The sequence below is a fragment of the Arachis duranensis genome, chromosome 9, assembly GCF_000817695.3.
Source record: "Arachis duranensis cultivar V14167 chromosome 9, aradu.V14167.gnm2.J7QH, whole genome shotgun sequence".
In the NCBI taxonomy this organism is placed as follows: Eukaryota; Viridiplantae; Streptophyta; class Magnoliopsida; order Fabales; family Fabaceae; genus Arachis; species Arachis duranensis.
The window spans coordinates 14,831,552-14,847,423 of NC_029780.3; the positions used below are offsets into that span (position 1 = coordinate 14,831,552).

At 34.5% G+C, this 15,872-nt stretch overlaps 1 protein-coding gene across 1 annotated transcript; it reads right to left on the bottom strand.

Moving 5' to 3' along the window:
- Positions 1 to 9,388: 9,388 nt before the first annotated feature.
- On the bottom strand, positions 9,389 to 11,423 carry LOC107464875 (trihelix transcription factor ENAP2). The gene has a single exon (XM_016083829.3). The coding sequence runs from the start codon at positions 10,956 to 10,958 to the stop codon at positions 9,795 to 9,797; it is 1,164 nt and encodes a 387-aa protein (XP_015939315.1). The 5' UTR covers positions 10,959 to 11,423; the 3' UTR covers positions 9,389 to 9,794.
- Between the last annotated feature and the right edge of the window lie 4,449 nt (positions 11,424 to 15,872).

Sequence of the window (15,872 nt, forward strand, 5' to 3'; positions counted from 1 at the left end):
CCGCTGATGGTGAACCCCTATACACAGCTTGCCATGGAAAGGAGTAAGAAGGATTGAGTTGAAGCAGTGGGAGAGCAGGCGTCCTTGAGCCATACAGTATCTCCATTCGCTTATCTGAAATTCCCACCAATGAATCTGCATGAGTATTCTATCCCTTTTATTATTTCTATTTTCTTATTTCTATTTTCGAAAACCCATAAACCAATTTAATCTGCCTAACTGAGATTTACAAGGTGACCATAGCTTGCTTCATACCAACAATCTCTGTGGGATCGACCCTTACTCGCGTAAGGTTTATTACTTGGACGACCCAGTACACTTGCTGGTTAGTTGAACGGAGTTGTGTCCACTCGTGCCAATTTCTAAATTCCATAATTTTACAATGAGTACAACTCAAAGAATAGTGATCACAATTTCGTCCACCAAATATTTTACTACTCGCGGGTAGTGTTAGAGCGAGTAGTGTCTAAGTCAAAAAAGGGTGGGACAAGGTTGGATAGGACAAAAACTCGCATCTACCTACTCCACTGCCACCCCTAGGATCTCGGGGTACTCCTTAATGAGATATACAAGAGTGCTTATTGCTTAATTCTTGGCTTGGTACCCTATTTGGTGGGGAGAAGAAAAGGTTGTGGATCATTGCGTTTTATCTTTTTATTTTTGTTATCTCGTTGTCAATATTGGACCTCTGTAACAAGGTTATTCTTAATAATAAGTTGTCTTTGGCTTTTTTTATGGCTAAAAAGATGAATCAACGTATTAGTTGTGGTCTTTGTCAGATAAGTGACATAGGTCTATTGCTTAGATGGTATTGATGTGTGCTTCCTTCAGGTTGGGTTATTGGGTTAGTATAATATTTTTTTCTTCTTTCATGATTTTATCACATTGGATTTTCTATCCAAGTTTTGCTACTCAATGGGTGGGTTTCTGGTAGAATTAAACTACTATGATTTGTATTGATGAATGTATGAATGTGTGAATTATTGAATTGTGTAATGGAAACTAGAATTATAGAAAGTATTGCTCCTGTTCGAGTGAGAAGCACACTCTTTTGAGAATAATCTCATTATTATCTTCTCTAACCAAAACAGAATTGCTATCCTCCTTATATATCTCTTTTTTTGTAACTAACTAGCTATGTCAGGAGGAAATGAAAGATCTAGTGCTCTGTTGCTATTAACCCATAACGTAGTCCCCATCCAATTAGAAATATTCCTACTTCTCTGTGCTCTAGGCTCAATTTTTGCTGGCCCAACGCCTTTTAATCAGCAGTTGATGTATTACCATCTAGCCCAATTTCTATATGTATGATATCAATTATCCCACCTTGAACAATGACCCTGTCCTTAAGGTCAGATTCGGGGAACAACCTGTGAAACTCCTCAATGTCTTTCCAAGTTGTCTCTTTGCGAGGAGCACCTTCCCAACAACAAGGATCTGGGTGTGATGGACATTCCGAGTGGTGATACAGCATCTTCTAAAGTTTGCCAAAAGCTTTGAATGCAACGATGAAGGAAGGTCAGGGAGCGACAGTGGTGTTTATGGTGAAGAGCCCTTGAAATACTTTAGCACCAACACATGAAACACAGGGTGCAACGTGCATGAGGAGGGTAAATCCAAACGGTAGACTATTTTTCCTTTTTTTTGTGTAATTTGGAAGGGTCCATAAAATTGCTTGAGGAGCTTGGTATGTGTAGTCTTGGTGAGCGAACGCTGTCGATAGGGCTCAATCTTTAAGAGTACCCAATTCCCAATCTGAAATTCTTTCTTTCACCAATGACAGTTGGCTTGCTTTCATATTTTTTCCTCAGCCCGTTATAGAGAGAAATGAATTTCTCAATCTACAGCATTTCAAACCCTTAACACTTCATTCACCTTCATAACTGGGGTAGAGCTGGGGATGCAGCCGGGTAGTGACCGCATAGCATAGCCATAGAGAGCTTCGTGAGGCAACATGTCGAGAACTAAGTGATAGGATCCGTTATAACAGAATTCAACCCTTGACAAATAGGATGCCCAAAGGGTAGGATAGGAAAGAGTAAACACTCTCAGATATTGCCCCAAAGCTCTGTTTATGACTTCTGTTTGGCCATCACTCTGTGGGTGGTAGGTGGTGCTAAAATGGAGTTTAGTGCCATTGAGTTCAAACAAATTTCTCCAAAACATGCTCATGAATATTAGGTATCGATCCAAAACCATAGCAGTAGGGTATCTGTGTAGTTTTACTACTAAATTAGTGAACTCCCTAGCTGCTTCCTTTGTTGTAAAACCTGGTTTCAATGGGGGTGAAGTGTTCCATTTTGCTGAACCTGTCCACTACCACTAGTATAGCATTAAAACCAGCTGATTTTGGAAGTTGCACAACAAAATCAATTGAAATCTCATCCCACGATTTGAGAAGAATAGGTAACGGTTGAAGTAACCCTTGAAGCTTAGTAGGAATATATTTGGTGACCTGATAATTACTATACTATTCCGCAAACTTGTGCACATCCACTCTTATTCGGGGCCATAAAAATAAATCACTTAAGAATTTGTAAGTTTTGAGTATCCTTCTGTATCCGCCTCTCACAGAGGAATGGAACTCATATATCAAGGTCTCCCAAATTCATTGATAGTCTGGTACCCAACCCAGCCTTAGAACATCAAAGTACCATCATTAGCCATGTAATCCGGCCCCAATTTTTCTTCTTGTAGCTGCTAATTTAAGTGCAGCATCTTCTTACAATGCAAATTAGCAACCTTGAGTATTTGAATCAAAGAATTTTGCATCATAGATAAAGCCCTATACTCCACCGATGCCATTGTATCCAAATGGAGAGATAAAGCATCGACTACTTAATTAAGTCTCTTTATTCAATATTGTATCTCAAAGTCATACCCCATCGCCTTCATCAATTAATATTGCTATTCCAAAATTAAAACCACCTGTGTCATAATCAACTCTTTGAGGCCTTAATGATTTGTCTTACTGATAAAGTATTTTTCTAGAAGGTAGTGATGCCATTTAGCAACAGCTTGAGTGATGGTATATAGTTTCTGCATGGAAGTCGATGTCATGGTCATTCTCTTGCTGAGCTTCTTGCTAAAGTAAGTAAGGGGATGTCCTTCTTGTGAAAGTAAAGCTCCTACCCCCATATGAGATGCATCGGTCTCAACACAAAAGGGTTTAGAAATTTTGATAGTGTTAACACATATGTGTGAGTCATTGCTTTCTTGAGTTCTAAAAAGGACTTATTCTCTTCCAATCCCCAATTAAAGGTGTTCTTCTGAAGTAACTCAGTGAGGGGTGAGTAATATGGGCATATTTTGCAACAAACTTTTGATAATATCTAGTAAGATCTAAAAAATTCCGTAGTTGTTTAAGATTAGTTAGTTTTGGCCAACCTTGAATAGAGGTAATTTTGGACTGATCCACTTTTATCCCGTCATACCCAACATTATGGCCAAGTTATTCCACCTTTCACTACCCAAAGAGGCATTTGGACCTCTTCGCAAATGAGTGATGTTGGTCCAATGTAGTTACGGTGTCAAGTGTCTAAGATACTCCTCCCATGTCTTATTGTATACCAAAATGTCATAAAAAAAATAACAATGAACTTCTATAAATAAGGTTGAAATACCTTATTCATGGTAGCATGAAATGTGAAGGGCGCATTGGTGAGGCCGAAAGGCATCCTACAAAATCATAGGGACCTTGGTGAGTCCGAAAAGCCCTCATAGGAATAACAACATCATTAGTTCAAATTTTGATGATAGCCAGAACAAGTAGGTCGATCTTAGAGAAAAAGTCAACACTAAATAACTCATCCAAAATTTCCTTTATCGTAGGAATAGGGAATTTATCTTCCACCGTAATGGTGTTGAGGGCCCTATAATCAACATAAAACCTCTAGGCTACTATCTTTCTTCTTTACTAACAGGATGAGGCTTGAAAAGGTACTTTGACTATCTCGAATTACACCAGCCTTTAACATTTATGTGATGAGTCATTCTATCTCTTCCTTTTAAAAGTGAAGGTCCTTATAAGGTTGAACGCTTATTGGTTGGGAACCCAGTATGAGCTAAATTTGGTGCTCAATATTACAATGGGGTGGTACCCTGGTGGTGTATTAAACACTGCTCTATAATCCTCCAATACTGACTGAAAGTTGGTTGAAACCGGGGTCTGACTCTCATCCTCGGTGGCATCTAGCAACCTTAGATGATATAAAGTCGTGATTACTGCAGCTGTTACCATTTTTTTACATTATTTTATTGCTTATAGCTTTGGAGTGTAGTAACCTTTCAACTTGTAGCTTTACTGCAATACTATCAACAATAAATTCCATAGTAAGCAGTCTGTAGTGCGTAGATACATACCCTAAACACATCAGTCATTAGACCCCAAGCACAATTTTCAGCCCTTTATAATTTCAGTACAAAAGTGCTGTCAGAAAACTATTAACCTTGCATAACCAAGGGAACTTCCTCACAAATTGCTTTACAGCTAATAGTGTCTCTATTTCCCACTAAAACCTGCAATGGAGAGGTTTTTGTCATTGGAAAGTTCAATTTCTCAGCCACACTAGCTTTAACAAAATTGTGAGAGCTTCCTCCATCAATAAAAAACATAACAGGTTGTCCAGGGTACATTCCTTTGAACTTGAAAGTTGCGGGTTGATATCGACCCACCATAGCTTAAAGCTGAGTTTCGGTTGACACAATTCCACCTCCACTAGGTTGTCCACAAGTAAATTTTGTACCACTTTTGATTTTGATTCCTTTAGCAATTCCTGTATTTCTTCCTCTCCAATAAGTAAGTAACAAGTGCTCTTACATCTGTCCACTTCTCTTTGCAGTATTAACACAATCTCTTCTCTCTTTTTAGTTTAATTCCTGAGGATGGTAATTTCTTAATGCGTGAATTATGAGGGATATTTGTTAAGTGGTTAGAGATAGATGTATCGGAGAAAGGAGTGGGGTTGAAATTAAATTTGGGTGATTATGTCTTATTGGTAGTAAGTGAATTAGGAGAGTTACTTGAAGTATAATTTGGATTCATATATTTGTATTTCATTTATGATTTGAATTTGTTGCATATTTTTATTCATGGAGCCTAGCCAAGGACACGGCTGTGACGTAAGAGTTGGGTCTGGTAAGCAATAATTCACACTTCAAATAATCCTGTAAACTATCTACAAACAGGGAGATTAACAGTCTTCGTTAAACCAGTGACCTGATTCACCTATTAAGAGTTGGCTTTGAACACTATTGACCAGTCTTCGAATTGGCTTTAGTATTTAGCCACACTATTGCTCTATTTCAGTTCCTTAAGAGTTGCCTTTTGGTTATAAAATTGGCTTTGGCTAAACCGATCCACCAGTGCATCCAGGAAGGATTCCCAAGTATGTTTAATGTTGTTATTGACTACTCAGCGGTACCAAGAATAAACTGGACTAGTGAGATGAAAAGAAAACATACACACCCTCATATCGACAGAAACTGATACCATTTGAAGTACTCCTTAGCTTTACACCCAGTCTTCCATCTTCTCATCATCGAAAAGTGGCAGGTCGATCTTAAAAGGACGAGTCAATGGCTGAGGTGACCCATTATTCCAATGAATTCTGGATTCGTGTGAAGAAAGTCCGTCTTCCTCAAGACATTCTTCAGTAAACCTTGGATCTTGTGTAGGGGAAATCTCAATTCCATCCAAACGTGTGTTGGTAGCTCTAATTTGACTAAAAATTTCTACTTGACCATGTTGAAGAGCTGAAATTTCATCTTGGGCAGTTGAATTATTGGAATTTGTCATCCTCTCAACGAGAGTACCAAATAGTAGAATTAAACTAGTATGATTTGTATTAATGAATGTATGAATTATTGAATTATGTAATGAAAAATTGAATTGCAGAAAGTATTGCTCCTATTTGAGTGAGAAGCACACTGCTTTGAGAATAATCTCACTAATATCTTCTTTGTCCAAAACAGAATTGCTATCCTCTCTATATCCCTTTTTCCGTAACTAACTAGCTATGTTGGCAAGGAAATAAAGATCCAGTATTCTATTCTTATTAACCCATAACGTAGTCCCCCATCCAATTAGGTTTCTTTCTGCTTTTCTGTCCTCTGGGCATAATCCCGCTGACCTAACATTTTTTAATTCAACAGTTTATGGATTAACATTTAACCCGACTTCTACATGTATGTTACCAGTTTTGTTTGCTTTATGTCTACTTGCTTGTGGTATGGATTTAAGTAGGGGTGGCAATGGGTAGGATAAGGTTTGGATCCAACCCTAACTCTAGAAAATATTTCAACCCTAATCCTATCCATTCTTAACCGGCGGATACCCGACCCTACCCACGGATTACTAAAAAGATACAATTATTCTATAACTTGATGATAATTTAAAATAGCATTGACTTTTATGTAAAAAAAAAGAGTATTAAATTATCAATTGATTTTTTCTTAATGACTAAAGATCTTTTATATTTAGTGAGAGGTTTTTGGTTCAACATCCACTTAAAACATATTTTTATATAAGTATATAACATATACATATATAGAGTATGGGTTCGTCGGGTAGAGTTGAGACTTAACTCGTACCCTACCCGACTCGCACAAAAATCTTATCCGCACTGCTGCAGATCGAATTAACGACTCTATTCAATTGGCTTGAATTGGGTATCCATGAATAGAGGGCTACGTGTGTTCATGAGTTGGGTGAAACTGGGTTTGATGTGACCTAAACCTGACCCGAAATATATATCAGACCTATTTGTTAGACCTGAACCCGACCCTAGACTCGATGAAACCTACACACTTTCGGGCCACGATTATACTGGGTAAAAACCGGATAAAAACTTGGCCGTTAACATTACCTTCTTGTAACCTAGCATGTGAAAATATCCAAATTTTCAAAACTCCAACCATTATTTGACATAGTAAAATTCACTTAGAAAAATATAACAAGAACCAACCATTTTCTAAAATTAAAGTATAACCACAATCAATACTAATATTGTCTAATAACACCAAATATTTAAATCAATACAAATAACACAATATTATATATTAGTCTAGTTAGTCTTATATATTTTAAACATAAAATATTAATTTATAGTCTTATAATGACTAATAACACAAAATATTAAAGTTTACAATACTTAAATTTCACATAAAAATAACCATCATCCATCACTAATAACACAAAATATTAATTGTGTATGATGACCAGAGCACTGGACCGAATTCGGATGACCCGAGTTATAGTCCGGACCTGACCTGAAATTACGACCGGGTCTATTTTTGAGACCCTAACTCGATTCTAGACCCTGTGAAATCACACCAAATTAGTGTCTAAAATGTTTGAGACCGGACCAAATCTTTGAATCGGGTTGGACCATGCACACCCTTATAGAGGACATGTTACAGATTTTTTATTTTAATATGGAAGAGTGAAGATAGTTTTACGTTAATGTTACAAAAAATAGAATTTTACAGTATTTTTGGGTGCTGTTCTGTGCAAGTACAATACGCAGATCACATATTGCACGGACAATACGCAATCTGTGTATTTACAATACACAGACTGTATATTGTAATTTAATATTAAAATAATACAATACGCAATCTGTATATTGTCTTTATAAATTTAAAAAAAAATTGATTTGATAATTCGCACTCTACGAACCAAAAGGGTATTAGCAAAAAATCAGCCAAATACGTTTGGGTGAATCCAAAATCTCTACGAGTTAATATATATAAATGTTTCTTCTGCTAAGTATCAGAATGTTTCTTTTTCATACTAAATGGATGTTCTTTTATATATTTTTCGAATTTTTTTGTATTACAAATGTGAATATCTCTATTTTTTTAAAATTTCATAATTTTTTTAAAATTATAACTGGATATTTCTTTTGTTAAGTATTAGGATGTTTTTTTATATTAAATGAATATTTTTTTATATTTATGTAATTGTTTAAAAATTTCTTTTGACTAAGATAAAGTGTGTAATTTGCAGTCAACACCCTTCTCTTCAACCACCCATTCATCCTTTCAAAACTACATCCGAAACCAAATTCCCACCCCAACCGAGAGCCCCTCCTCCTCTGTCCGTCCACCTCCCTTCATCTCTTATACTTCTTCTTTTGTTTAGTCCAGTTAAAAAAATAAAAAAAACAACAAAAAAAACAGAAACGAAAAAAAGAAAATTTTAGCATTATTCTTGGTTGCTAGCGGTGCTCGGAGGCACACAATTGCAGTGCTGGCAGCAAGTTCTATAGGCTCTGCGGTAGAGATTTGGACAAGATGATAACTGGCACCTTGCAACACATATTCCGTTATAGAGGAGTGGGTTCCAATGAGGAGGCAGAGAGAGCCTGAGAGAGAGAGGAATGTGTGTGATTGTTGGAGATGAGTAGGTTAATATGAGAGAGAAGAGAAAGGTTTTTATAGTTTTAATTAAGTTTTAAATTTTGAATTTAAAAAATTTAAAATTAGTTAATTATTAATATAAATTAATGTGATTTTGTTTAGTTTTTGGCTATCTTTTTGATTCTATATACTTTTCCTTATAAATTAAAAAAATTGATTTAACAATTCGTACTCTACAAATTCTATAACCCCAAAATTTTATAAAATATCATAACTTCTAATATTAAAAAATTACACCAATTTTTATCCAATATCCAAAAAAATTAACCACATGTTACCACCCGTAGATTTAAGCCAATTCAATATTTATCAAAAAAGAGAAAAGAGAGGACTATTTGTGCAATGAAAACTAGGAGTGAGGGCTTCAAGGAGAAAGTAATTGATATAGAATCATATAATTGACACCTAGCGGCATCCAGAAAGTCCAAGCATTGAAAAGCCATTCCCCTCCACCGCTACACGCATATTTTTTGTTCTTATTTGCAATAGAAATCGGTTGTGGGTATTTATTGTAAAAATTCTCAGACAGTCACCTCAAAGTGGAAAAGTATCAGTTTTTTAGATTAGGGACTTTGGTACACGTCATGGCACAGCATCAGGTGAAGATAAATCAAGTTAGTAATTAACAAGATTAGTCTCGAGGAGACTTGATCAGGAACACCCAACTCTATTTGGCATATAATGATAATAATTTCTCTGCTTGCTTATCAATTGATTTCAAAAGTCAATCATACTTTTTCTTTTAGTTAGTTTGAAGCCAAGAGATGCTCGTGTTCTAATTGAAGTTTTCAGATGAGGATCAATCAACCATTCTTGTAACAGCATCACATCCCTATTTTCTGATGTCATTTAAAGATTAGAATAAAAAAAAAAAAAATACCACGAAACTGTACAGGGAAAGACTATATACTAGCCAAGAGAAAACAATATATGTTAGGGAGATAATAAAAAAATCAACCCAAACACCTCAAAAAGAACTGATCTCCCATATCAGCTAGTATATCTTGTATGTACAATACAATCTATCATTCACAGTAGCCATCATAGAGGATGATATGATCCCTGATATTGATAATTTAGAATGGTAATAATAATACACACGACAAGTAATACATTTTACTGCACCGACAGTAGGTTATTTTGGACATCCTCTCCCTCCCCCTCCCTCCCCCTCATCACCACCTCCACCTGCTTCCCATGTCGTTCTTCAGCAGCAACCCCACTAAGTTAACTAGACTGAACAACTAAGGGATAATAACTAAACATATTACACTTAAAAAGAGACTAAGAAAAAAAAAAAAAACATTATTGTTCACAACAGTCACTCACAGAAAAGGGGCTAGCAATGAGAACCTAATTAACCTAGTCATGTCTCACTCACTGTCACTATTATTGTTATGGTGGTTGTTGGTGTTGCTGCTATGGTGATTCCCTGCATTGTTGTTGGTACCTTTTTTACCAAGCTTAAGTTGCGAGATCTCCAACTGTGTCTTCATGAAGAACTGCATCCGCTGCAGCTCAAGATCCTTGGCGAATTTCATCCTCTGCTTCTCCATCTCCACCACCTGCTGAAGCTTCGAACTCTCCGCTTGCTCGTAAGCCTCCCCAAACTTGAGAATTGCCTGAGTCAATTCCCTCACTGCACACCCCCAGCTCTTCCCCTTCGCCTTCGTCACTAGTCCCGGTTCCCTTCCTTTAGGCCCGTTTGGGTTCATCTCCATCTCTCTCTGCTGCTGCATCCTCGGCCTCTTCCGCTCATAATTCTCCGGCGGGAAACTGTCACTGGACACCGGAGACGGCGGGTCTCTATCCGAGGAATCAGACTCTGGATGAGTAGGATGACGCCTCCGGAACGAGAGCTTCTGGTTCTTCACCTGCTTGTTTTGGTTCTGATTTTGATTCTTTAGAGTTTGGAACTGATTATTGTTATTACCGCTGCTGCGGATCCCTACCGGAATTCCAAGCGGAACCTTCTGTGTGGCCGGGGAGGGGGTGTTACCGGCGCCGGGGATCTTGGCAGTGGGACCGATCAACTGGTCAAGGCGATCATAGAAAGGCCACTTGCTAGGTACGCCGGCACTGGCGATCTTTGCCTTTTCGAGCTTGTACTTCTTCTTGACGGTGTCGATCCGGTTCTTGCACTGTATGTCGGTCTTTGGTGTCTTGCCATAGTCCTCTCTTCCGCTCACGATCTCCGCTACCTCCTTCCAGTGTTTCTGTTTCAGGTTCCCCCTGCTCAGTTCAAGGTACCTCTCTCCCCACGCGTCAATCAGCACCGCCGTAGCGCCCTCGCTCCAGCAATCTTCCCTCCCTCCTCCTCCTCCTCCCCCGCTACCGCCGCCGTTTCCCCTCGGGGGAGGCGCTGGTTGCTGCTGAATCGGAAGCGCTAATGCCACGCTATTAGGAGCCGGAGGCGGTTGCTGCTGCGGTGCCGGCGCCGCCACCGTCACCGTTATCCGGCCGTTCTCCCTCGGCGACGACGCCGGGGATCCGCTCGCCGGAGACGGGTGTGACTGGATCTCATCGTCGTCGTCCATTGACTCGTCGGCGCCGATCTACCGTGGGGTTTCACAGTAACGATTGGTAGAGATGGAAAGAGAGAGGAGGTTAGAGAGAGAAAGAAGATGAAGCTAGGGTTTTCATTTTTCTTTTTTTATTTTTCTTGATTTTGGCCGGAGAGAATTTATCGATGCCTTTTCGTGCTTTGTTCGTTTTTTTTACCCTTTTTCAATAGATTTTTTTTAAAAGAAATTGGGGAAAATTATATTTTGAAGTTTTTTGGGTAGTTTCACGGAAGGGGTGGATTTTGACGGTGACCGTGGATGAGGGTTTGGCAGTCCAGGACACGTGGAGGGACAGAAGAGGAAGATGGAATTGACGTGGAAGGATGTGATTGGAGAAAAGAGGAAATTCCGTCACCGGCTAGTTGGTGTTTCTGTGTGCCGGCTCAGTTGGTGGACCTTTTCCGTTACTATTGGTGCGGGTTAGTTCACGAGTTTGATGATAAACACCAGGACCTTGTTACTCTTGTATCTCAAGTTCTGAGTTATCATTCCAACCTGCCTCCGCGGTCACCGGTGATATCCCCAATTTACCCTCAACCTACTTAACTTTCTTGTCGTTTTAGTATTTCAAGTTACCTAAGAAAAAGAGTACTTTGATAAAATTCCAGCAATTACATTCAAATCTGGTGAGTCAAAAGAGAATAACTGTTAATTAAGCGCAAGACAAATTATATTTGTACTGTTTTTAGTATAACTTTACATGTATACTTCTTTTGCTAATTTTAAAAGATAAACATTTTATGAATTAATCTCCACATATATAAGTTTTTTTGCTATACAAGTCTTATAAATTCTAAAATTCATTTATTCCTAAAATGTCTCTCTTATAGCACATATGTTTCATGCTCTTTCTTGACAGATTTTTCAATCACTGCACGTTCTTTTTTTTCTTTTTCATTATTTTTCTTTTTCGTTATCATCGTCATCAACACCACTTCTTCCTCCTCCTTTTTTCATTGGATTTTCTTCTCTTCCTTTCTTTTTCTCTTTCTCCTTTATCATCAGTTATCTCGTTGTTGAATATAATGAATAATTCAAGTTCAGATTGTTAATTGAACAAAAACAAAATTTATTATTGTTTTTGCATCTAATCAAGTAGATAAGGTGTGGTTCAATTCAGAAAAAAAAAATGTAGCATTAGAGAAAATATTTTTCTGTATTTGTAGCAAATTAAGATGTAATATGAATATATTTGGGTTAAAAACGAAGATATTTGGATGTATTTTTATTCTGATAAGTTTTGCATAATTTAAAACTCTTCCTTTTCCTCCTCCTCATTTTCTGCTGCTGCTTTTTTTTTCATCATCATCACCATCTTCTTCTTTTTTTTTCTTATTCATGTTTTTCTTTTTATTTTATCTTCTCAAGTTTCTTCTTGTTTTACTGTCTTAACAAGAATAAAAGCAGAAAAAATCAAAAAAGAAGAAAATGGCACATAATGCTAAAAAATTACTTGAAAAATGATGAACTCATATTCATTTAATTAAAAGAAAGAAAGAAATAAGAAAAAGAAGAAGAAGAAAAAAATGCAGCATTAGAGAAAATATTTTTCTATACAAAAATATTATTTGTACACTAAAATCAGCTACCAATTTATTTGTGTATAAGTATATGTGTGTTTTTATTTATTTCCATGTATATTTGTATTTCTTTTTTTTTTCTTATTCATATTTTCCTTTTTGTTTTACCTTATCAAGTTTCTTTTTGTTTTACTGTTTTAACAAGAATAAAAATAAAAAAAATCAAACAAAGAAGAAAAAAATACATAATGCTGCAAAATTACTTGAAAGATGATGAATTTATATTCATTTAACTAAAAGAAAGAAAGAAATAAGGAAAAGAAGAAGAAGAAAAAAATGCAGCATCAGAGAAAATATTTTTCTGTACAAAAGTGCTATTTGTACACTAAAATCAGTCACTAAAATCAGTCACCAATGTATTTGTGTATAGATACATATATGTTTTAATTTATTTTCAATATATATTTGTATTCCAATATGTATTTTATATTGGTGGCTGACTTTAGTGACTGATTTTAGTGTGTACACATAGCATAACTCATTTCTGTATTTGCAGCAAATTTGGATGTAAAATGAAGATATTTTGGTATAATACGAAGATATTTAGGTGTAAAACGAAGATATTTGGGTGTATTTTTATTCTGATAAGTTCTGCATAGTTCAGAACTCTTCCTCTTCCTCCTCCTCATCTTCTGCTGCTTCTTTTTTTTTTCATCATCATCATCATCTTCTTCTTCTTCTTCTTTTTTTCTTATTCATCTTTTTCCTTTTGTTTTACCTTCTCAAGTTTCTTCTTGTTTTACCCTCTTAACAAGAATAAAAACAAAAAAAATTAAACAAAGAAGAAGAAGAAACACATACTGCTGTAAAATTATTTGGAAGAGGATGAACTTACATTCATTGAACTAAAGAAAGAAAGAAATAAGAAAAAGAAGAAGAAAAAAATACAGCATTAGATGAAACATTTTTCTGTACAAAAATGTTATTTGTACACTAAAATCAGCCACTAAAATCAGCTACAAATGTATTTGTGTATAAATACATGTGTGCTTTAATTTATTTTTAATGTATATTATTTGTATTCCAATATGTATTTTATACTGGTGGTTGATTTTAGTGTACATGTAGCATAATTTATTTCTGTATTTGCAGTAAATTTGGGTGTAAAACGAAGATATTTGGTGTAACACGAAGATATTTGGGTATAAAACGAAGATATTTGGATGTATTTTTATTTTGATAAGTTCTGCATAATTCAAAACTTTTCATCTTCTTTTTCCTCATCTTTGCTGCTTCTTCTTCTTTATCTTCTTATTTCATATTCTCATAATTTTGTTTGAGAGGAAAAAATCAAATAAAGAAAAAAATACATAATGTTCAAAATCAAAAGATGGAGGAGGAGAAACACGACGATGAAGATGAAATATGCGAAGAAAAAGGAGGAGAAACATAAAGAAGAGCAGAAACACAAAGAAATAATGACAGTTGTAGTTTTCATCGAGGAACAAGAAAAAGTGTCGTTCATAATGGTGAAGGAGTACTTTGGAAACATGATGCACGTGTTAACACGTTTTTGTGGATGAGCGTAGCTTCTGTTGAATTTGACCCAACTTGTAAGACTTATAAGATAAAAAGACTTGTATATGTAGCATAACTGATTTTTGATATTCTCATTTAAAACAAAGTATATTTTTAGAGAAATTATCAAAATCGTCCGTAGTTTTTTATTGAATATATTGACAAAAATATTTTTCACTTTTGATAATGATAAAAATGTCTAAACTATTTTAAAATGTGACTAAAATAACAAAAAAAATATCTTTTACAAATGATAAATAATTTTTATTTTTGATAAATCGCTTATGTGTTTGTACAAAATTTTGTAGAAATATTTAGATAGTTATTTAAAGGGTATATATAACAAATTTGGATTAAAATTAGATCTATAAAATTTTATTTATTTTTTAAAAATATTCTTGCCACAAAGAAAAATGCAAAAGAAATCTATTCCAGTAAAATTTTTAAATTTTAAGAATAAAAATATTTTATTTTTCTGATTATACTTATAAATAATTACATCAAAATCTAATCTCTAAAGTACTTGTTAAAAATATATATTTATTGTTGAATATTTTTGTTGCCTTTTAAAAATATTTTGAAGATATTTTTATCGTTAATAAAAGTAAAGAGTATTTTTGTCAACATTTCAAATATTAAGGACAATTTTGATAGGTTATTCATTTTTTGTCTATAATTCTTTTGAAATATTTAATTTGATTTAATTTTTTTAATATTTAAAATAAATTTCATTCTACAATTAATATTTTAATAAATAATAGTTAGTTAATTTTTTTTTTAATTTGACTCTAAACTACTTTGCAATTCCATCATTCTAGCCCCAAAATTCTAACATTAATCCACCAAAATCCTAGCCTCCATTTTCAAATCCAAACCCCAAAACTCTAAATTCTTAACCCACCCATGTCAATGATGCCAAAAATAACTAGTGATGATAAAATATTGATTGAATTATTCTTTTAATTCCTATAATTTCATCAAATTTATAATTAAATTTTTATAGTTCAAAAGTTTTTAATTGAGTTCTTATATCATTTTGAATTTTGAAATTAAATTATTTTCATGTAAAAAATATTCGAATTAATAGAATACTTTAAAAACGAAAAACATTTAGATTTATAAATTTAATTCTTAAATATGGATATTTTTAATTTGAAAAGAAATATTATGTCAACTCTAATATTTTTAACACGGCAAGAATTTAATTATAAAATTTAAAATAGTGTAAAGATTCAGTTAAAATCTTTTAAATTATAGAGACTTAACTATAACTATAATGACACTATAGAGACAAAAGTTTAACCTAAAATGTTATTCCATCAAATTAGTTTGAAAATGGGTTTTGAAAAGAGTATTAGTTGTATCCTATGATTATAATTTTTTTTTTTTTGGTGACTTCCCTATGGGTATAATTCTAATAGTATGTTTAGGTCTTAACTCAGAAAAAAAAAATTGAATAATTGATGGGAAAGGTTTTGAAGTTTTTTATGTGTAGTTAATTATGTTTATAATTTATATATTAACAAGAAATAAAAGATTTGTCGGGGTACCTTATTTATATTACGAAAAACCTAACAAGTTAACCCAAAAGACAGGAAAAGTTAAGTATAGTTAATATTAATTTAAAATTTCATATTTAAGTTCTAAATTTTGTCGATTATGAACTATGATATATGGATACTGACACAGATATAAGACACAATCACACAGCACAACATGAATTTTAAATTCTTATAGACATAGGAATAAGTTATATATATAAAATATAAAATATGCTTTAGATAAATTA